This window comes from Poromitra crassiceps (genome assembly GCF_964638095.1).
Source record: "Poromitra crassiceps genome assembly, chromosome: 6".
Lineage (NCBI taxonomy): Eukaryota > Metazoa > Chordata > Actinopteri > Beryciformes > Melamphaidae > Poromitra > Poromitra crassiceps.
Genome location: NC_139627.1, coordinates 55,461,367 through 55,484,798, shown reverse-complemented (window position 1 = coordinate 55,484,798; position 23,432 = coordinate 55,461,367). Strand labels below are relative to the sequence as shown.

General features: G+C 44.9%; 1 protein-coding gene across 1 annotated transcript in view; it reads right to left on the bottom strand.

Moving 5' to 3' along the window:
* Positions 1-4,038: 4,038 nt before the first annotated feature.
* The window catches only part of ints6 (integrator complex subunit 6), a gene marked incomplete at both ends in the record, with an annotated part of 71,996 nt that continues 52,602 nt past the window's right edge, over positions 4,039-23,432 (bottom strand). Inside the window, 4 exons of the mRNA XM_083638314.1 lie at positions 4,039-4,135; positions 16,367-16,460; positions 20,866-21,207; positions 22,266-22,455. Of these exons, the coding sequence (XP_083494440.1) occupies positions 4,039-4,135; positions 16,367-16,460; positions 20,866-21,207; positions 22,266-22,455 (723 nt within the window). The remainder of the gene's footprint in view (positions 4,136-16,366; positions 16,461-20,865; positions 21,208-22,265; positions 22,456-23,432) is intronic.

The following is a 23,432-nucleotide window of genomic DNA, read 5'->3' as shown; positions in this document are numbered from 1 at the left end:
TGCATTCTGAAATATGGAAGCCAAAGTTCTGTAAACCACGTTTTTGTTTCTATTTTTGTCGTGTCTCATAAGTCCATACACCATTGGTGTCACGTAAATAAAGAAATGAATCAAAAAATATATATTAACATGAGCGTGAATCCACATGTAGGTGGAACACACGTGCCTGCCCTCGCACAAACATGAATCATGTCACGGTATTAATATAGCTATCAATGTAATATATAATATAATGTAATATAGCTATCAATGTAATATATAATATAATGTAATATAGCTATCAATGTCTGATGTCAAATTCTTTATGGCCCATTACAAAAACAAAAACAAAAAGCCACTCTTTATCAATTAACAAGTCTGAGGCGTCGTCTCTAACTTCAGAGTCCAAAATGCATGAATGCTCCATTCCAAGTCCGAGTCATCAGTGCTCAAGTACAAGTCAAGTCACAAGTCCTGAAAATGTGTCCACAGTGTCCAGGACTCGGGACTCATTTGCAACACTTTCCCCACGAACAAGAGGTCATTGGTGATCAGAGGGAGGACAGACATGACATGTTTACAGAACAATGTGACACTTTATTTACATGGCCCTTCACAGTGTAAAATAGAAACTTTATTCATGGAAATACTTACAAAAAGGCCATTTCCACTGAACATTCTCTTTAAATAGTACTCTAGGGTTATGTACATCTTTACAGTGTATTCAAAATACTCTCTTTTGGTAGCGGCCTCTTCATAAACAAAGACATTATGGCAGATTTTGGTCCCTGTCCAAGGAGGGAGGGAACGGAAGAGGGCGGGCCCCCCTGGATCACAAATCAACCCCTGCTGTGGACCTTACCTCAATGACTTGTGTCGATTTGAGAAAGAGTGAACAAGTTCGACCAATAGAGTGATTGTTGACATTTGTTTTGTAAAAAGGTAGTTTTAGGCATTTTTTTTAAAAATTACATTAAATACGCATTTCTCAAATGTACAAAAGTCCATCGGTGGTCAACGGCAAGGAGTTGATTGGAGATTCATGGTGGAAAAAGGAGTTGGGCGGCCGAGGGGGGGGGGGGGGGGAGACAAGTTAGCATCCAAGACCTCAGGTCGTTAACACTCCAAAACAGTTGGCCATCTCATATCAACAGTTTTCCATTCAAATAAAGCTAAAAAATCTGGGGCAATGTTAGTGCCAATGTTATTGCTAACCGTGACGCATTATTGTCAGTTCCTGAGCTATTGTCCCTGTAGTTCAACATCCCACATGGTTCAAAAGGTCTATTTTTCGTTTGTATGAGTCTTGCTGAAAACCTGTATCGCTAAAGACAAAGTCACACAAGGCGATTTATCTCCAGACATACTGGACATCATGCAACGGTTTTCTACCCCCACCAGAGGGCACCGAAAGTGTGTGCTTTCAGTGTTACATGGCAAAAACCAATTTGGACTACGGAATCCTCGTCATCGCGAACCAGGTAGTTAAACGATGCTGCACCCATTTGTGGACACAGCAGTGGAGTGCTTCTCTCTTAGTGGAGTGGTAAAAGTCGGTCACCAAATGTCACGAGTCAAACACAATGAGAATCAGGACACTAAAAAGTGCATCAAGACTAGCGACGTCCCACAAAACAAAATGGCAAAACAGTAACTTAAGACCGCATCGAGGGGAAAGTGAACCGAGTGAATGGAAAGCATGAGGAAGACAAAACGAATGACACTTCATAACATGACTGGATTTCTGCTTTGACCCTGAGTTGGTTGAAAGCCCACACAGCACCTTCTCACAGGGTCCATCCTCTCCTCACCTCACCTCACCTCACACAGGTACAGGTGTGAAGCATTCCATCCCAGAGCCCCGCCCACCCTCGGTCACTCCGCTTCTCTGATCAAGGGATTCGCTACTGCTCGTCCCAGTTTCCACTAGGGATGCACCATATATACCAGTATATCCATATACACAGTATATCCATATACACACATACCAGTATATCCATATACCTACCAGTATATCCATATACACAGTATATCCATACACCATACACAGTATATCGGTGCCGATAAATTGGAAATGTATATTTATCGGCTATTGTCGGTATCGGTATTATTCTAGCCAATAAATATCGACGATAATAGCTATACAAAAGGAGTTGTTTACAATGAAAACTCCGTTGGATAATGGATACCTTTAAGCACAACATGAAACAGGGGCCAGTCTACTATATGTGTTTTACCTGCAGACTAAGCAGTCATAGAGAGCTAAACTCACACCCTCTCTAGGTATACCAATCAAGGGATTTCATCCGCCATTCCTTTTTCCATAGACATTTTGTAAAACGCTTATAAAAAATAGTTTTACCTGGTCAGACCAAGCGATTCAGCTATATTTAGAATCAGGAGAGAGCATAGAACATTTCACTCGGGCATATTATGTCAAAGCATTTCGGAGACCAAATGATCTATAAAAGCTAGTTTTTTGATGCACTTAACTAGAAAAAATAAAGTTACATTTGAAGAGTCTGAGCTGTTCTTTGTTTTTGCTGTGTTCACAATAGTGATGTCAGTTAGATTTGGTTAGGTCAGAGCTATGGAACATTACATCCTCCATCTTTGCTCACTACATCTTAGCCTGATGAGCATAAACTACAGGTTATCAACTTCTTAAAAAAAAAGAAATGATCGGCCATGAGAAGCAGGGAATTGTCATTGTCGGTATAGGCTGGGGGGGGAAATCCATATCGTGTATCCCTAGTTTCCACCTTAAATCCATATCGTGTATCCCTAGTTTCCACCTTAAATCCATATCGTGTATCCCTAGTTTCCACCTTAAATCCATATTGTGTATCCCTAGTTTCCACCTTAAATCCATATCGTGTATCCCTAGTTTCCATCTTAAATCCATATCGTGTATCCCTAGTTTCCACCTTATCACTGAAACGTAGCCAAACAAAATGTCATCAGAGTAGGGAATGACAGAGGGCGCGCGTGCAGGAGGGCAGGTTCATGGAATGGAAGGGAGCCGTACACACACACACACACACACACACACAAAGTGCTTTCCGTAGTCATCACATGTAGCAATAAAATGCTCTTTCATTCCCCCTACTGGACATCTGAGGAATGCACTAGCATCGTCCTGGGTCACAACTGCCTTTAGTTTATGTGGAAACCAATGCAGCCAGCAAACAGTGATGTTGAGACAATTAAAGAGAGTGGAGGAAGCAGTGGCGTGAGAGCTGGATGCTGTCTCGGGTGGTCTCCACAGGGCCTGGTAGAGGGGGTTGGAGGGGTGGTCTCCACAGGGCCTGGTAGAGGGGGTTGGAGGGGTGGTCTCCGCGGGGCCTGGTAGAGGGGGTTGGAGGGGTGGTCTCCGCGGGGCCTGGTAGAGGGGGTTGGAGGGGTGGTCTCCACAGGGCCTGGTAGAGGGGGTTGGAGGGGTGGTCTCCACAGGGCCTGGTAGAGGGGGTTGGAGGGGTGGTCTCCACAGGGCCTGGTAGAGGGGGTTGGAGGGGTGGTCTCCGCGGGGCCTGGTAGAGGGGGTTGGAGGGGTGGTCTCCGCGAGGCCTGGTAGAGGGGGTTGGAGGGGTGGTCTCCGCAGGGCCTGGTAGAGGGGGTTGGAGGGGTGGTCTCCGCGGGGCCTGGTAGAGGGGGTTGGAGGGGTGGTCTCCGCGGGGCCTGGTAGAGGGGGTTGGAGGGGTGGTCTCCGCGGGGCCTGGTAGAGGGGGTTGGAGGGGTGGTCTCCGCGGGGCCTGGTAGAGGGGGTTGGAGGGGTGGTCTCCGCGGGGCCTGGTAGAGGGGGTTGGAGGGGTGGTCTCCGCGGGGCCTGGTAGAGGGGGTTGGAGGGGTGGTCTCCGCGGGGCCTGGTAGAGGGGGTTGGAGGGGTGGTCTCCGCGGGGCCTGGTAGAGGGGGTTGGGGGGTTGGTCTCCGCGGGGGCCTGGTAGAGGGGGTTGGAGGGGCGGTCTCCGCGGGGCCTGGTAGAGGGGGTTAGAGGGGTTGGAGGGGGTAGAGGGTTGTCGGGTACATAAAAGTCAGTTCTGTGTGGGAATGAGCGCATCTCAGAGTATCTCGTCCAGGTGATTCATGTTATTGGATCTGCTGTGGATCTCTTCTAGAAAGTTCTCCAGCTGCTCGATGAGGACGCGCTTCTTGAACCTGTGCACAGAACAAAGGATAAAAACATAACGTTATTGTACTAAAATGTTGTGATGTGTTTTCATAACTTTCTTTGTATAGCATTCCCCCCCGCCCACGGTGCTGGCACCGCCAGGGTCATAAGATGGAAAAGTCAGGGCAGGAGTGATGCGCGGGCTGCAGTTTTATCTGCGCTGACCACAGATATCGCGCAGTGCGGGTGGGGCAGATCATAGTAATTAACATTCTGATTAATAGCGGATGGGTTGCGGGCGGGTGAAATGATGTATCATTAATGAGGGAAATTAATATTAATTACATTCTCTAGTCGTCTATGAACGTATTTTAAGCTTAATTCAGCAGGAGTAGGAGATAGCTTCATTCTCATATTTTCCCCTACGATGAGGCCAAAGCAGTCATGCTCTAAAGTAGGCTATCCAGTCATGATCTAAAGTAGGCTATCCAGTCAGGCGTGGCTTCTGAATGATGACGCGTTTTGCAGTGTCTCTATAGAGACAGTCCGCATGTCTGGGAACGCCCACAAAATGTTAAATGGCTGGCGCGCGAGTGGGGTAAAACTGCCGATATATCTCATGGGCTGACTCACCAAAAGACGGTGCTGTGGCTCTAAACTACAGGTTTGGGGGTTCTAGAGCAGAACACAAGACGCCTGCTCAGATGTGCGTTTACTGCGGTGGTTAAATCCCCGATCGTGTCTGCCTGGGCTGGGCTATCAGCTAAATTCTAACTTTGCTGAATGGATAGAACGGGGGAATTTACCCCACCCTGACCCCGCCCCCAGGCTAACCCAGCGTCTATTGTGGGCATTCCTAGAGCCTGTATGGGCGTTCCCAGACATGCGGACTGTCTTTATTCACCTTATTCACTACGCCCACTTTTTCCCTCTTCCGTTCGCCGCAACGTATTTGTTCTTCCGGTTCAGCGATAGTTGGCGGCCATTTTCAAAATAAAACGTCAGTATGAATGAAGTTTGGCAACATTCAGAATTAAGCTACACTGCGGCCAACTTCAGTTACATGTTCATAACGTTACTGCTGCGAGGAGCCGATGGCTGTACCCGGTCGGCATTTAACGTTAGTTACAAAAGCACGTCGACAGTGTTTTCTCACTGCCAGTAGCCTAACTACAGTAGGGTTTGACAGATAGCTAACTAGTGTCCGGCCGGTGTCAGCAGCACGATCAGCGCTCCCGGTCCTCGCTGCTCGTTAAGGATTTCCAATAGGCGTTATTCTGATAAACTGGTCACATAATATGTTACGTTCTCACCCGCCAAATATTAAAACTTTAAAACAGTTTGGGTTTTTTTTTTTGCTTGAAAACAGCTTTTTGGCAAGTCTAAATGACTGCGGTAGGCGTCCTCTACTTCCGTGTTTAAAACCGCAAAGACGATTACGAAATGACATCATGCAGAAGCGTCCTTGTATGGGCAAAGAATAAGGTGAATAGGCAGCAGCAGCCCTATGCAAAAAGGTAAAAAAGAAAGAAAAAAGGAACACACAACCAAACAATAAAAAGTGAAGAGCAGGTGCAGGACCGCCGTGCAAGCGAAGGTAAGACAAAGCAGAAGTCTGCACTCTGGTGAATGCTGCTCCTAAAGATTGATTCAGTTAGCAGCACAAGCGTGTGACGCTTCGGGGGGCAAAGCCCTTCCTCAGACAGCAGCAAGCCCCTATGGCCTCTGATAGGCTGCTATCGTAGCCGCAGAGCATTGTGGGAGTTTTTCTACTGGGGAGACGCAAAAGTCTCGTGGAGCCAGATTAGGCGCACTTCGCCCCCTCTAATTAAGTCTGCAACTACTTATTTGTGGGCGTATTTAAGCCATTTGTCCGTCAATAGCTCTTGAACTGTGCAACTGTGGAAATGACTGTGTCATAAGTGTGTGTGTATGTTGTTCAGTATTTCCGTTGTTACTGTGCTTAGTTTGTCAGTTTCACTGTTTAATAATCGATGGTGGACGATTTAGTGCCATCTTGTATAAGGTAACTGATGGTATAATTTCGGTCACTGGAGGGCGCTGTTTACCAGCATAACAACACTGTTAAGACTATGGGGGTTTGATTTACAGCACTGTCTAGGTAGAATAATCACTGGTGCCATCTCATTGTGTTTAAATATGACTTGGTGCATTTTGTTTGACGATGGCAGCCTTTGTAAATGAATGCATTTGATATGAGGCTAAATAGAGTAATTTACTACAGCCTAATGTGTTTTAGTTATGAATGTGTATAATTTTACCTTTGGTGAATCACAGTCCTATGTTTCATGAAGCCTACTTCCTTATCTTAAGTGTATGTTTGAAACACTGTTATTTCATTTCTGTTTACAGAACCACACGTTCACAAATTGAACCATTGGCTAAATGCTCTGTGCTTTGCTATGCCTTCAGCTCAGTGCAGGTTCCTGTCATAATGCATTCTGACCCATGTACCCAAGTGAATGTCCATCAGAACCAGCTACAGTAATACAGACCCAATGATCTTCCAGGCAGTGCCAGCCGTACATGATATCTAAGTCTGGAGCACAACTCTCAAAAGTGGTTAACGCCCGCCCCCCCCAAGACAACAAAAAACCAGCATGCCTGACAGACACACAAATTGACCAACCACGGACCTCGTGGAGCGGTGCATTCAGAATGTGTTAGCTAAATAGACCCTGGGTGAAAACATCAACTTCACCACCACGCCGACTAAAACTGCTAACTTTGGCTGCCTTCTTTGCTCCAAATCATTCAGTTGGGACAATAGAGATCAACTACGATCCTGTAAGACAGCCTATCTACTGTTTGATCCTGTAAGACAGTCTATCTACTGTTTGATCCTGTAAGACAGTCTATCTACTGTTTGATCCTGTAAGACAGTCTATCTACTGTTTGATCCTGTAAGACAGTCTATCTACTGTTTGATCCTGTAAGACAGTCTATCTACTGTTTGATCCTGTAAGACAGTCTATCTACTGTTTGATCCTGTAAGACAGTCTATCTACTGTTTGATCCTGTAAGACAGCCTATCTACTGTTTGATCCTGTAAGACAGTCTATCTACTGTTTGATCCTGTAAGACAGTCTATCTACTGTTTGATCCTGTAAGACAGTCTATCTACTGTTTGATCCTGTAAGACAGTCTATCTACTGTTTGATCCTGTAAGACAGCCTATCTACTGTTTGATCCTGTAAGACAGTCTATCTACTGTTTGATCCTGTAAGACAGTCTATCTACTGTTTGATCCTGTAAGACAGTCTATCTACTGTTTGATCCTGTAAGACAGTCTATCTACTGTTTGATCCTGTAAGACAGTCTATCTACTGTTTGATCCTGTAAGACAGCCTATCTACTGTTTGATCCTGTAAGACAGCCTATCTACTGTTTGATCCTGTAAGACAGCCTATCTACTGTTTGATCCTGTAAGACAGCCTATCTACTGTTTGATCCTGTAAGACAGTCTATCTACTGTTTGATCCTGTAAGACAGTCTATCTACTGTTTGATCCTGTAAGACAGTCTATCTACTGTTTGATCCTGTAAGACAGTCTATCTACTGTTTGATCCTGTAAGACAGTCTATCTACTGTTTGATCCTGTAAGACAGTCTATCTACTGTTTGATCCTGTAAGACAGCCTATCTACTGTTTGATCCTGTAAGACAGCCTATCTACTGTTTGATCCTGTAAGACAGTCTATCTACTGTTTGATCCTGTAAGACAGTCTATCTACTGTTTGATCCTGTAAGACAGTCTATCTACTGTTTGATCCTGTAAGACAGCCTATCTACTGTTTGATCCTGTAAGACAGTCTATCTACTGTTTGATCCTGTAAGACAGTCTATCTACTGTTTGATCCTGTAAGACAGCCTATCTACTGTTTGATCCTGTAAGACAGTCTATCTACTGTTTGATCCTGTAAGACAGTCTATCTACTGTTTGATCCTGTAAGACAGTCTATCTACTGTTTGATCCTGTAAGACAGTCTATCTACTGTTTGATCCTGTAAGACAGCCTATATACTGTTTGATCCTGTAAGACAGTCTATCTACTGTTTGATCCTGTAAGACAGCCTATCTACTGTTTGATCCTGTAAGACAGTCTATCTACTGTTTGATCCTGTAAGACAGTCTATCTACTGTTTGATCCTGTAAGACAGCCTATCTACTGTTTGATCCTGTAAGACAGCCTATCTACTGTTTGATCCTGTAAGACAGCCTATCTACTGTTTGATCCTGTAAGACAGTCTATCTACTGTTTGATCCTGTAAGACAGTCTATCTACTGTTTGATCCTGTAAGACAGCCTATCTACTGTTTGATCCTGTAAGACAGTCTATCTACTGTTTGATCCTGTAAGACAGCCTATCTACTGTTTGATCCTGTAAGACAGTCTATCTACTGTTTGATCCTGTAAGACAGTCTATCTACTGTTTGATCCTGTAAGACAGCCTATCTACTGTTTGATCCTGTAAGACAGTCTATCTACTGTTTGATCCTGTAAGACAGTCTATCTACTGTTTGATCCTGTAAGACAGCCTATCTACTGTTTGATCCTGTAAGACAGTCTATCTACTGTTTGATCCTGTAAGACAGTCTATCTACTGTTTGATCCTGTAAGACAGTCTATCTACTGTTTGATCCTGTAAGACAGCCTATCTACTGTTTGATCCTGTAAGACAGCCTATCTACTGTTTGATCCTGTAAGACAGTCTATCTACTGTTTGATCCTGTAAGACAGTCTATCTACTGTTTGATCCTGTAAGACAGTCTATCTACTGTTTGATCCTGTAAGACAGCCTATCTACTGTTTGATCCTGTAAGACAGTCTATCTACTGTTTGATCCTGTAAGACAGTCTATCTACTGTTTGATCCTGTAAGACAGCCTATCTACTGTTTGATCCTGTAAGACAGTCTATCTACTGTTTGATCCTGTAAGACAGTCTATCTACTGTTTGATCCTGTAAGACAGTCTATCTACTGTTTGATCCTGTAAGACAGTCTATCTACTGTTTGATCCTGTAAGACAGCCTATATACTGTTTGATCCTGTAAGACAGTCTATCTACTGTTTGATCCTGTAAGACAGCCTATCTACTGTTTGATCCTGTAAGACAGTCTATCTACTGTTTGATCCTGTAAGACAGTCTATCTACTGTTTGATCCTGTAAGACAGCCTATCTACTGTTTGATCCTGTAAGACAGCCTATCTACTGTTTGATCCTGTAAGACAGTCTATCTACTGTTTGATCCTGTAAGACAGTCTATCTACTGTTTGATCCTGTAAGACAGCCTATCTACTGTTTGATCCTGTAAGACAGTCTATCTACTGTTTGATCCTGTAAGACAGTCTATCTACTGTTTGATCCTGTAAGACAGCCTATCTACTGTTTGATCCTGTAAGACAGTCTATCTACTGTTTGATCCTGTAAGACAGCCTATATACTGTTTGATCCTGTAAGACAGTCTATCTACTGTTTGATCCTGTAAGACAGCCTATCTACTGTTTGATCCTGTAAGACAGTCTATCTACTGTTTGATCCTGTAAGACAGCCTATCTACTGTTTGATCCTGTAAGACAGTCTATCTACTGTTTGATCCTGTAAGACAGTCTATCTACTGTTTGATCCTGTAAGACAGCATATCTACTGTTTGATCCTGTAAGACAGTCTATCTACTGTTTGATCCTGTAAGACAGTCTATCTACTGTTTGATCCTGTAAGACAGTCTATCTACTGTTTGATCCTGTAAGACAGCCTATATACTGTTTGATCCTGTAAGACAGTCTATCTACTGTTTGATCCTGTAAGACAGTCTATCTACTGTTTGATCCTGTAAGACAGTCTATATACTGTTTGATCCTGTAAGACAGTCTATCTACTGTTTGATCCTGTAAGACAGTCTATATACTGTTTGATCCTGTAAGACAGTCTATATACTGTTTGATCCTGTAAGACAGCCTATCTACTGTTTGATCCTGTAAGACAGTCTATCTACTGTTTGATCCTGTAAGACAGCCTATATACTGTTTGATCCTGTAAGACAGCCTATATACTGTTTGATCCTGTAAGACAGTCTATCTACTGTTTGATCCTGTAAGACAGTCTATCTACTGTTTGATCCTGTAAGACAGCCTATCTACTGTTTGATCCTGTAAGACAGCCTATCTACTGTTTGATCCTGTAAGACAGTCTATCTACTGTTTGATCCTGTAAGACAGTCTATCTACTGTTTGATCCTGTAAGACAGCCTATCTACTGTTTGATCCTGTAAGACAGTCTATCTACTGTTTGATCCTGTAAGACAGCCTATATACTGTTTGATCCTGTAAGACAGTCTATCTACTGTTTGATCCTGTAAGACAGTCTATCTACTGTTTGATCCTGTAAGACAGCCTATCTACTGTTTGATCCTGTAAGACAGTCTATCTACTGTTTGATCCTGTAAGACAGCCTATCTACTGTTTGATCCTGTAAGACAGTCTATCTACTGTTTGATCCTGTAAGACAGTCTATCTACTGTTTGATCCTGTAAGACAGTCTATCTACTGTTTGATCCTGTAAGACAGCCTATATACTGTTTGATCCTGTAAGACAGTCTATCTACTGTTTGATCCTGTAAGACAGTCTATCTACTGTTTGATCCTGTAAGACAGCCTATCTACTGTTTGATCCTGTAAGACAGTCTATCTACTGTTTGATCCTGTAAGACAGCCTATATACTGTTTGATCCTGTAAGACAGTCTATCTACTGTTTGATCCTGTAAGACAGTCTATCTACTGTTTGATCCTGTAAGACAGCCTATCTACTGTTTGATCCTGTAAGACAGCCTATCTACTGTTTGATCCTGTAAGACAGTCTATCTACTGTTTGATCCTGTAAGACAGTCTATCTACTGTTTGATCCTGTAAGACAGTCTATCTACTGTTTGATCCTGTAAGACAGTCTATCTACTGTTTGGTCGCTCCTTTTATCACTTCTCTCTTCACGGTGTTCCACTGAACGCACTGTAGTATGGGAGGCACGCTGTATGACGCGCTGTATGACGCGCTGTATGACGCGCTGTATGACGCGCTGTATGACGCGCTGTATGACGCGCTGTATGACGTAACGTCCGTCACAGTCCAGCCAACCAGATTTTGCGTAAAGCATCTGACCGGAGCGCCGGAAGTCTCGTGTGATTCAGACCCTCCGTCGCTGGAAGCTTGCTGACGTCGACGGTGGGTCTGACTACGCGAGACTAGTCAGTCCCTCACTCACTCATTCACTCACTCACTCACTCACGGACGTTTAGTGAGAAAATGGCTGCCACTAGGGATAGGAAGTAGGGATGCACCGATCGATCGGCACGTGACCGGAAATGGCCGATTTTCACGTGATCGGCCTCGATCGGTGATCTGTTCCGGTCACTCTAAATAGCCGATTCTGTGAGCCGATTTTCACATGACGTGCGCGCACCCCAAAGCACCGAGACAGGCACCCAGCCACCACACCACACACGCCAGCATATCTTCCTCGTTGTGGATTTTTTTCACCGTCAGTGAAGTAGACAAATCTCGCAGTTTGTCACACATGCAAGTCGAAAATAAGCCGTGGAGACAGAGGTGCGGCCGTGTCCCGCTCGGCTGGAGTCCAGTCAGAGCGGCTCGCTTCACCTCACTGGCCCCCCTCTCTCTGCTCTCTCTCCCCGGGAAGCGGTGCTCCAGCAACCCGCCACCGCGCACAGCCGGCTTGGCGAGTGTGTCCAGTATAACCATTCCCCGACCTGCTTTTCCATTCCACATCAGCGCTGCTGCCTCAGCCTGTCAAGTCATGTTGTAACGTGACGTGGATACAGGAGAGACTATTTGTTTCGTATTGCAAATAGAACGACATGAGAACGACGGACATAATAATAAAAATGCATCGGACTCACAAGTGTGCAACGTTTTCTGTGCGTGACGATATTTTTTCGGATGGCAGATAAAAATACGCATACCAAACTTCGGACTGTGTGTAAACTCCGCCTGATATTCAGACTGAAGATCGTTACTGTAACTCATAAACTAATTTCCCCTCTACTCAAGAGGACTGGTCTGGAGCCAGTCTATAAACTCCTTGTCCATGGATCATTTTGATGTTCTGTTGCACCTGTTTTCTTTTGGAAAAGTAAATGCATGATAGCTGTGGGATATAGGCTATTGGATTTAATTTAATTTTTGTATTCATTGTATTTGCACAAAAAAGCTCTGTCCAGTAGCCTAACCTGGAACACTTTTATTTTGAGATGTGTTTGAGTGAGAAGGTCCTACTTCATGCAAATGATAAGAATTGTTTATTTGTTTATTTGGATCCCCATTAGATGTAAGAATTGTTCTATGAATCTTAATTTTTAAACAAAGTTACAAAAACGTTTGTGTAAGCTGTCAATTGTTGTTTTTAGAAAAAAAAATCGGAATCGGCAAGTCAGACTATTCAAAAATCGGAAATCGGAATCGGCCAAGAAAATGGCAATCGGTGCATCCCTAATAGGAAGGTGGAATCGGGATTCAAGGGGTGGGTAGGAATAGTGGCTAGGGCAATATGTAAATCGCGATCTACCGGTAGATCTTAACACCTTAAGTGCCATAGCCGAAATAATTCGTCTTACATAATCCAACGCTTAAGTGCCAGAGCCGAGTTTACTCGTCTTACATAAACATTTTTTTTTTTTGACGGTGGGACATCAATCAACAACTTTTACATCTTCGAGATCACTATTGGAGCAAGAGAATGTGTATAATCTATTTTACCGACCCACTAAGTGTTGACAGTGCTCCCCCAGACGACCGAAATCAAAGAAAAAACTGCCGCGGGGGCAAGCCGTTCAAGGAAATGGCAGGCGATTTTACAGTAATCCATTCAAGACTTGTCTTGCCTGAGAGCGGCCGCGCACCGGCAGCAGCACACAGAGAGCGGAGAGCGATTTGTAAAATAGATCATAGGTGAAACACACTTTGAAACACCTCAGAAAGGCCAGAATCAACATCTGCCCATCGCCCACGCATTCCCCGGCCCATCTTGACTCGCACAAGGAGCGTCCGCACGCAGGCAAGCAGGCAGGCAGGCACACAGGCAGGCAGCAGCAAAAGCGCTTCTGACACGCCCGCTGTACAGCCAGGAGGAAGGAGGAGAAGACACACGGAGGGAGGAGTTTGAATGAGAGGGGTGTTTCCTGTTGTTATGGAGGAAATTACTGTTCAAAACTATTGTTTAGAATGTCTGACGGTCTTACTGATGCCAAAAATGAATGGTTAAAGTGACTGTTTCACAAAAAGCCATTTATCTCTGAATAAATTTCCAGACGCTGAAACCATGCTGTACTCAACGGCTAATATCTACATAACTACTAACTCTGCAAACTAACTCTTTTAGACAGAGAAAGCACACATTCTATTAGTTATTTTTAGATGATTGGTGTTCATGAATTCTTAACAGAAAAGAATCCTCGGCTGTTCTAAAATGAGCCAGAATCGTCAAAAACACCCCTGGCACAACTTACCTACAGGAATGAAAACATGGCTGGCATTCAATGTGTTAAAGGCCGTGCTGGTAGATCGCCTTCCCATTCATAAAAATCAATTTAAAACATAAGGGAACGCCAACGCTTCCATTTACCGGGGTCCTCTCGCCATTCCGAAGTGTCGGCATTCCGATCATTGACTTCTATGCTTTCAGAGAGGCGGCCCTCTCCAAAAAAGGTGCAAAGGTACAAATGGAGGAGAAAAACATTGTCACTGGAATTTTTTGCCGTGTTTTTCTGCATTTTTGTGTGTTTTATGATTCTTTTATTGAAATAAAAATGTCAAGGCGATCATCAAGAGTGATTAGACCACGCAGCAGATTCGCTGTGGATGAGAGTGACCATGAAGAAGAAGATAGATAGATTGAGAAAGAGATATAGAGAAAAGATAGATCGATAGATATAAATAGGTAGAGAACATAGATAGAGAGAAAAGCTACAGATAGAGTGGGGGATTAGTCCTGCAGTAATGTAAGGTACTTTTTCTTTTCAGCCACTTAAAAAAAAAAATATATATATATATTATTATTTTTTTTGGGGGGGGGGGGGGGGGGGTGGTCAGGTTGGTAGAACATGTTCAGTGTTTCCCCTAGAAAAATGGCCTGGCGGGGGCGCCGTTGGCCTGTAGAATGGTAGGGGAAACACTGATGTTGAGTTGGTCATTTGAAAAGTAGGGGGATGTGGGTGGTGTTTGTGGAGTGGTCCGTAGGGGGAGTGGCACCGTGGGCTTATGGGTTTGGGACACAGCATTGCTCTTGACTTGAGGAAAGTTCTGACAGAGAGGACTTAGGCAACGATCCGCGAGGGACACGGGATCCACAACTCAAACACAGCAAACTCAAACACAGAAACACGCATTTCAAAAGCACAACTCCACATGCTATTCTTCACAGCTTGTTTGTAGGCCTGGGCCCCTTTAAGGCAGGGGGACGCAAACTGTTTTGAATGGGGGCCAGATTAGATGCAGTAATGTAAAAATACCTGGGGGCCATCTGTTCTCGCAGCATATGGGTTATAAAAAAAATATCACATATTTACAATATTGTACTGGAAGGATTTGTCTTTTCAGAGCCATAATGATAGTTACTAGGCTGTTTGGTTCACTGTCAGACAATCGCTGGTGAATTATGCTTAAGTCTCCTAATGTCTCTTCACGTTCAACTCTTTCATAACAGAGATGGGGTCCTATCTTCCCAAAAGCGGTAATTTAGCGTTTGCGCTCGTTTAACGCCGTGCGCAATGCAAATTGGGGGGCGGGCACAAGCGCATGCCTGTTATAATTGTACTGGGCATAGGCGTGCCACAAAGCAGGCGTTTCAGCGCTAAAATGTGGGGATAGATGGCATTATCCTATCGTCAGCAGCGCGCAATTACTGCGCTAAGAGCTTTGAAAAGGACCTCTTAGGGCTAAATACCTCGCTGCACTTGATCGCACCATAATCTCCGCGCTGTGCAGCGCAGAAACATCATTACGCACGGAGTGCATCAAATTCTGCTGCTAAAATTGGGTAACCAGCAGATGATTCGGTGAGGCAATCAACTATAATTCACTGAGAAACTTTTATCACATCGCAAGGAGGGATTATGGTAAATTAATTGAGAAAACTTGTACATTGTAGCCTACTTGGAATAGGCTATTCACCTTCACCTATCCCATAACCCGGAGGGTCGTTGGCACCACAGCCGATCTGTCACAAGCTCTCTCCATCTCTCTTTGTCCTCGGCATGAGTGAGTCCACTCTATTACGCATGGAGAGAATTACAGCATATTGGATGCCTCGCGCAAACAGCGATCGCGAGACGGGAATCTGATTGGTTTTGATTGACGTAATGCCCAGCATTGCCTGGCCACACCTGTGAATAATTCTGTTACTGTAGTTAAGACCGCCCAAATCCCGTTTGCGCAGGCATTTTGGGGCGCAGATGATTTTGGCACGGCTCTAATTGCACCTGCGACACGTGCCGTGAACATTTCCGCATCCCCGCCGAGAATTGCATCCCCAACATATTTTGGGGCTGTTTTAACTTAGAAATCAGGGATGTCATGTCTACCAAGACAATTATATCACTTTTAAACAGTTACATTTCTGTATAAATATGCTCCCGTGAGGTGGGGATGCTGCCGGGCGGGGGTGCAAAACTCAGCATAACACCTGGACAAATGCGCAAGGCAGACGGGTATCTTCCCTGCCTTAAGGCACAAGACAAACGGGTGCGCAAGCGCAAATAGGGGATATCACCTGTATGAAGATAGGGCAATGAGACAAACGTAACGGTTTCAGCTTTCAGTGAGAAAGTATTCAACTTCCAAGCGCTCCTGAAAGCAGCAGCCATCGCTGTCAACCTTACGCCTCTTTGCTGTGGCCATGTCCGCCACCCAGTGGGAAATGTCTGTTGCTAGGTAACCGTTTGTTTACTGTTTACCATCTGAAAACATTAGTTTGGCCTGCGTACTCCCTACTTGCTGTTTGTCTACAAACTGTGTGATAGTGATGTCATCGTTAGGTGACCGGAAGAAAACGCAAAGTGAACTTGCTTGATTAACCAATACAGTGTGGAGGTGCACATATAGTATATTTTGAGAGATAAGCCGCGGGCCGTTTAAAATGGGTATGCGGGGGCCATGTGGGGAGAATTGAAATGAGGTACTGTTTGATATGGGTATCTTCAGGGTACTGGTACTGGTATGGTCATGTCAGAACGGGTTTGAGACAGCACCTGGCCGCCTCTTTGATGATGTTCTGTAGGAAGATGAGCCGGGTGTCCAGGCTGCCCTGGATCTGCTTCAGGAAGTAGAAGATCTTCTCGTAGTCTGAAAACAACAAGAGGAGAGGATGGGATTATACACACGACATGTCCCTTTAACTTGACATTCCATTTAGAGCAGTGCTGACCAATTTGCGGCCCGCGCTCTGTTTGTTTTGGCCCACCACGGATTTGGGATCCGCCCCCCCCCCCCCCCCCCCCCCATTGCAAAGGGTGGACAAGCTTTTTCATGTGGTGACTTTGTGAAACAGTGTCTGAATGTGGCTGCGGATATACTGTGTTCACTCCTGAGATTGCATCCCTGCAAATTGTCATGGCAAATTGTTTACAAAAGATGGACAATAAAGCTGATTTTCAAAGTACCTTGAGCATTTTTCAAGTTGTGAATTAAGTCAAATTTCTCTCTTGATTACAAAGGTGGAAAATACAACTGTTTTTAACTGGGTGTTTACTGATTAAATGTTTAAGCTCCCCACAAATGCAGATGTTTTTTTTAATATATATAACCAATTGCAAATTATTACAATTACCAAACAGATAAAAAGTAGATTATTATATTGAAATGTTATTTTAGATTTAGAATGTTAATTTTCTATAAAACACAATACATTTTAATGTAATTCCACAACGTTTATTTTTGACCCTTGGCCCTCCACCCAGATTGAGTTTTGGCCCTTCATGGGAAAGAATTTGGGCACCCCTGATTTAGAGGCAAGTACACACACACACGGACCCGCGCCCACACACACACACACACACACACACACACACACACACCTACCTAATCGCAGTCAGACAACTATCACCCTGTCTTTACAGCAGATTTGTCTTTCTTTCTTTTTCTTTACAGCAGATTTACAGTCAAAGTGGTTCCTCTGCTCTGAACACTGTTAATAACAATCTTGACACTGCTTCACAGAACAAAGTCAAATATGGTGATGGACGGTAAAGAGACGACTAACTCAACCCAACAGTACATCTCCCTCCCTCCCTTCCTCTTCCTTCCTTCACTCAGCCTGCATGTCTGGGTAACACCAATGTCATCCTGACATGAACCCCTGTGGGCCAGTCTGCTCTCTATCTATAGGACGAATCAGCGTGACGTCACTTGACACCCAGAAATGCGGAACCCCGCGGCAGTTAATAGTATGAGTTGTGCCAAACAAACGTTAATATCGCAAAAACTATACATGACATCGCTTATATTTTCACATTCTGAGTGAGAGCAGAAGCAGCTCAAGAGTTTGATGTATAATATATGCATGTCGTGTTAAAGTTGTGTGAACTGTCGCAGTTTTTAAAATGTAAACAGAGTTAGCTGGCTAGAGTCGGACACTCACGCCTCGCGCCACTTGGGCTCCATAGGGTTCCATTGCCGTTGCCATCCAACCAAAATGCTGCTCGGCTGATCCCTCATATTCACATTCATGGGAGGAATGGAGACACAGCCTAACGTGAGATTTATTGGGACCAGATTACAGCCCAGCTGAAAATATTGGAAACATCAGGGTCAGTTGCACCAACTGGTCTTACGACTGGTCTTAATCTAAGCCGGTCGTAACTTTACGACCTAACAGCTACGCCGGTTGCACCAACTGGTCTTTTTCTCACTAAGACCGGTCGTAAATATTACGCCTGGTCAGGAGGAGGCGTAAAGTGCCTGAGATCTCCGTGGTCGTCTATCAGCGGAGACCTGCTGTGATTGAGTCCTCACCGTCCTCATCGTCGTCAAGTCGCCTTCGAAGCATGACGTTCGATTATAACAAACTAGTTGTGTGGCTTAGCCTTCCCAAATGTTGAGAGTTGTTTTTTAGAATTTAATACATAGAATTGGGAACGTTACATTCAATTTCATTCAGACTGCCTAGCACTCAATCGCCGCCATTTTCCCCCGGAGCTTCCACAGGAGGAGGGAGGGAGGGTGTAGTGACGCACATACAGTAGTGGCCATATGGCACAGTGACACTCCAAGCAGGTCGCGAGGCACATTTTTGGGCCAATCAGGGGGCATTCCCCGGCAATTAACATGGACGCGCATTGCTACGACCGGCGTAGTTAAGACCAGACGTAAGCCCTGTTGGTGCAACAGGCATAAATCCACTCTAAAGACTGGTCTTAACTAAGACCGACGTAGGAGTTACGACCAAGCATAGTTAAGACCATTGAGTTATAATATGAATGGAGGGAGTGTCCCTATCTCCTCCCTGTATGTTTTTTTGAAGCCAAAATCCGGCCAGATCACTGAACCAGAGTCTGCGCAGTAGCGCCCTTGATTGAGAACCTCTGAGAGCTCCACTCTGAACTTTCTTATGTAGAGCTGCTGTTTCTAGAATGTGCACAGTGCGTTGTGTATTTATATACAGTCTAGCTCTGTAAATATAACACTTTAAGTTGTAATATTTTTTGTCTCGCCAAAAGTAACCAGGAAGATTCCCACTATGAGATCAGTTTATCAAAATGACGCCTGTACGAAAATCTGATTTTGGTTGTCGGAGATTTCAGGCATCCGGGCTGCAGTCAGGCCTCACTCACCCTCAGCCCAACTTAACGTTAGCCCAGTGAGTGCGTGAGCCAGGCTGCCTGGTCTATTGCCTGGTATATCGTTACTAAGAGAGGAGCTTGTGAAGAATGAACATCCCCACAGTCAAAGCATTTCCCCCAGATATGCATATAAAAACGTTTGTTGCTTTAATAGCCTACAAAAAATAAAACGTCAGTTTGTATGTGATGCTAATCCGTTAGCGATGAGCTAACGGTGCTTGTGTACTACTAGGCCTCATCCATCCTACCCGGGACGGGAGTTAACGTTATAAAACACATTTCCTGTCAGTTGGACAACCTGGTCAGTTCTGAAAATATGTGTATTATTGTGTTATTCCAGCTATCGTTATCGGTTGTTAAGTTATAGTAATATTAAGCCGATAAATAATGAAAAACAGCGGCTAACGCCATTGCTAGCCTGCATGTTAAAACCATTGTATACATATAACGTAGCTGGAGTAACTCGTAAAACACATTTTCTGAACTTACTTCAGTCGCCAACCAACGTTAATTCCTCGCGCACCTTTCTCAAAACAAAGTTATTTTTATTGCACTCCATTGGTAGCCAGCACAGCCAACCCATGAGCCACCCCGACCTCCAGGCCTGCACTACCCAGGCTAAGAGCCCATCTCCCGGCCCCACACACCCAGCAGAGCCACCCGACCTCCAGGCAGCGTTACATAACGATGAAGCCGCGTGTCTTGTCTATGACGATAGATCTATAAAGTGAAGAGCCTGTCCAGCCAATGACGGCTTGAGACTGGCTGCCACAGCTGTCAATCATCCATTTTTATCCCTTTTTATATGTCAAATAACTACTTAAAAACAAACTGATCAGAAAAATGACCAATTGCACAGGCATTAGCATGATAATGACTATCTAAAATGATACAAACCACATTTGGAAAAAATAATTCTGACGTATACTGTGATTATTTCGGTTTTGATTTTCCCATCCACTAACATGGGGAGGCGGGCCTTGTGACCTAATACTGGATTCAACCGCCAGAGCGGCGATCTAACATGCAGCGGCTTCACTGAACCAGTTTGATGCCCAGTCCATCTTATATAGGTCGATGGTTAAGACCAGTTGGTGCAACTGGCAGCGCTTTTTGACTGCATAGTACCGGCTCACCACGCCTCACCACGCCTCGCTCACCACGCCTCGCTCACCACGCCTCACTCACCACACCTCACCACGCCTCACTCACCACGCCTCATCACGCCTCGCTCACCACGCCTCGCTCACCACGCCTCACTCACCACGCCTCACTCACCACGCCTCACTCACCACGCCTCACTCACCACGCCTCGCTCACCACGCCTCGCTCACCACGCCTCACTCACCACGCCTCACTCACCACGCCTCACTCACCACGCCTCGCTCACCACGCCTCGCTCACCACGCCTCACTCACCACGCCTCACTCACCACGCCTCATCATGCCTCACTCACCACACCTCACTACGCCTCACCCACCACACCTCACCACGCGTCACTCACCACGCCTCAGTCACCACGCCTCACCACGCCTCGCTCACCACACCTCACTCACCAAGCCTCACTCACCACGCCTCACTCACCACGCCTCACTCACCACACCTCACTCACCACGCCTCACTCACCACGCCTCACTCACCACACCTCACTTACCACGCCTCACTCACCACGCCTCACCATGCCTCACTCACCACGCCTCACTCACCACGCCTCACTCACCACGCCTCGCAGACATGTCACATGACCTCGCAGTCAAATCGCCAGTGCATGTGAGAATTATTTCAATTGCTGGGTCTAAAAGAAAGAGCCTGCTCCATTTGTAAAGCGATAACTCTTGTTATGATTTGGTGCTATATAAATATAAAATTATAAAATATAGAATTAATTGATTGATTGATTGATTACGTACGTCTGCCAGGTTTCCTGATCTCCTTGGTGATGAGCGCCCTTAGCTGGTTGTTGATCTCCAGACTCTCGCAGTAGATCTGCTCCTTCAGGGTGGCAGGTGATGGATAGCGTGGCGGCTGGTCGTCCGGCGAGGCTCCTCCCTCGCTGCCCGGCTGCAGCTCACCGTCCTGGGCTTGGCCGTTCTCCTCCTCGCCCCGCTGCTCCTCGCCCGTGTGGTTCTCCTCGTGCTCCAGGGACTCCGGCTCCGAGTCACAGGTCCGCTCGGGGCTGTAGTGGTTCTGATCCAGGTGGTTGATGATCAAGTCTGGTTCAGATGCGTCGTCGTCGTCGTCGTTCTCCATATCTGCAGGGTTATAGAGATATTATATATATGAATGAATGAATGAATGAATGATGTTATACCAAGAAAATAAATTTACATGCATGTTCAAAAAAGGGGAAGGAAGAAGCTAATGCTTCAATTTATATATAAATGATATATAAACATACACAACCATGGTAAATGTTTAATTCTATATTAAGTGCTGGTTATCTTATTTCTGATAACAGGTATATTTATTACCTCCTCCAACTTGCCAAGGAGGTTCTGTTTTCGGTGCCGTTTGTCTATTTGTCAGCAGGATTACATAACTACTGGGCCAAATTCCATGAACCTTGGTGGAAGAGTGTAGCATGGGCCAAGGAAGAACCCATCACACTTGGGAGCGGATCCGATGCGATCATAGCAGACTGGCCTAATGGCCTTGTCGGAGGTCTGTGCTCTCAGAGTGCACTTCTAGTTTTGGATTATTTACTTTGACATTTTAGACGGTGTCTCCGCAGAACAAGCTTCAATTCTTAGATCATTCTCATCATCATACATTCTATGGAGACCGGTGAGTCTCCCCTTTACAGATAAGGTAGGCTTTTTCAATAGGGGAGCCCTCATGCATCTTCTTCTAAAAGGCAGCATAGATTGACAGAACACCGGTATACAGAACACTGTGTGCACCTGTGTGTGTGGCACTCTCGATAGAGACACTGCATGAAATAGGCCACGCCCATCATGGGGGAAAGTTCTCCATTCACTTCCACACACCAGCGTCAGTTTCCTTGAATTAAACATAGCTAAAAGCTGTTGTGTGGTGGGGCTGCGCAGACAACAAATGTAAAAAAAAAATCGCCAGTTAAAGTTTTTATACTCCCGAGCAAAACAAGGAAGCCGTTGAGAATTGACGCGAAGAAAAATGTGGATCTAGCTGTCAAGGAAGTAAGTTGAGAGTGTTCATCTTCCGCATATATGATCTTTGTGTGCAACACGCGACATAGGTGAACGGCAGGATTGGAGGGGGGAGTTTCTGTCCCCCCCCCCCCCCCCCGTTTTGGGCGTGGTTTCTGAATGTCTCTATGCAGTGATCTCACCAGCTGGCCGTGGGCTGGCGGGGGGTGTGACTGGCGGGGTGTAGGCCCTGCCCAGGCGCAGCAGAGGGGACATGCAGCGCCGTCTCTTGGGCCCTCCGCCCGGCATGCTGCTGCCCATGCCGTCCCCAGGTCTCTTGGCCTTGTTCTGGGAGCCGGTCAGGAACTCGTCTGCCTCGTCGATCATCATGCCCTGAGGAGAGCAGTGAGAAAGACAGACATTCATGACAGTGCATGACACTATCTAACAGTGAGAATGACAGACATGCATGACAGATAGACATTTTAAGACACTATCTAACTGTTACAAATGTTATATTATACTATATTATATTATATTATATTACATTACTATATTTTAGAGATAGTCAATGCATGTGCTGCAGGAATGAGGACTTCTAAAATCATGAAAGTGGTGTCTAAGCTTCACAGGATGGGTTTGATGGTGTCTAAGCTTCACAGGATGGGTTTGATGGCCAATAATCTATGTTGGAAATTAGGGGTGGGGAAAAAATCGATTCACCTAAGTATCGCGATTTTTAATGTCACGATTTTTTGGATCGATCTTTTATTCCAGAATCGATAATCGCAAATTAAAAAAAAAAAAAAAAAAAAAAAAAAAAAAAAAAAAAATTTTTTTTTGGGTGCTTGCAGTCAGGCCACTCACTGAACAGCAGACCAGGCGCCGCCTACTGGTTTACTAGTGGTTTTATTACTTTATTAGTTAGTCTGAAGTAATAATTACACTTCAGGGTTAAAGTGGGTGCATCTCATTGTAAAATTGGACTTCAAACGGCCCAAATCTGGCTTCAAACGGCCCAAATTTCACGCGCGTTGGCCCATATCACCCTGGCCTGCTTGGTATCTAATGCCCGGCCTGAATTATGATCCCAGTCCGCCCCTGTTTTTAACTATATCGCCCAGCCCTACTCATGATATATAATATACAGTCTCTAGTGTATGATTCAACTTTTCCCATGTTCTAATCTAGTGTAAAAAAGCAAACAAACTGAAAAAATAAAAGAAAAAAATAAACAAAAATCGCAATAAATCGTAATATCGAATCGCAATAATCGTAGAATCGCAATACTTAAGAATCGCAATATAAATCGAATCGGCACCCAAGAATCATGATAGTATCGAATCGGGAGATAAGTGAATCGCCACAGC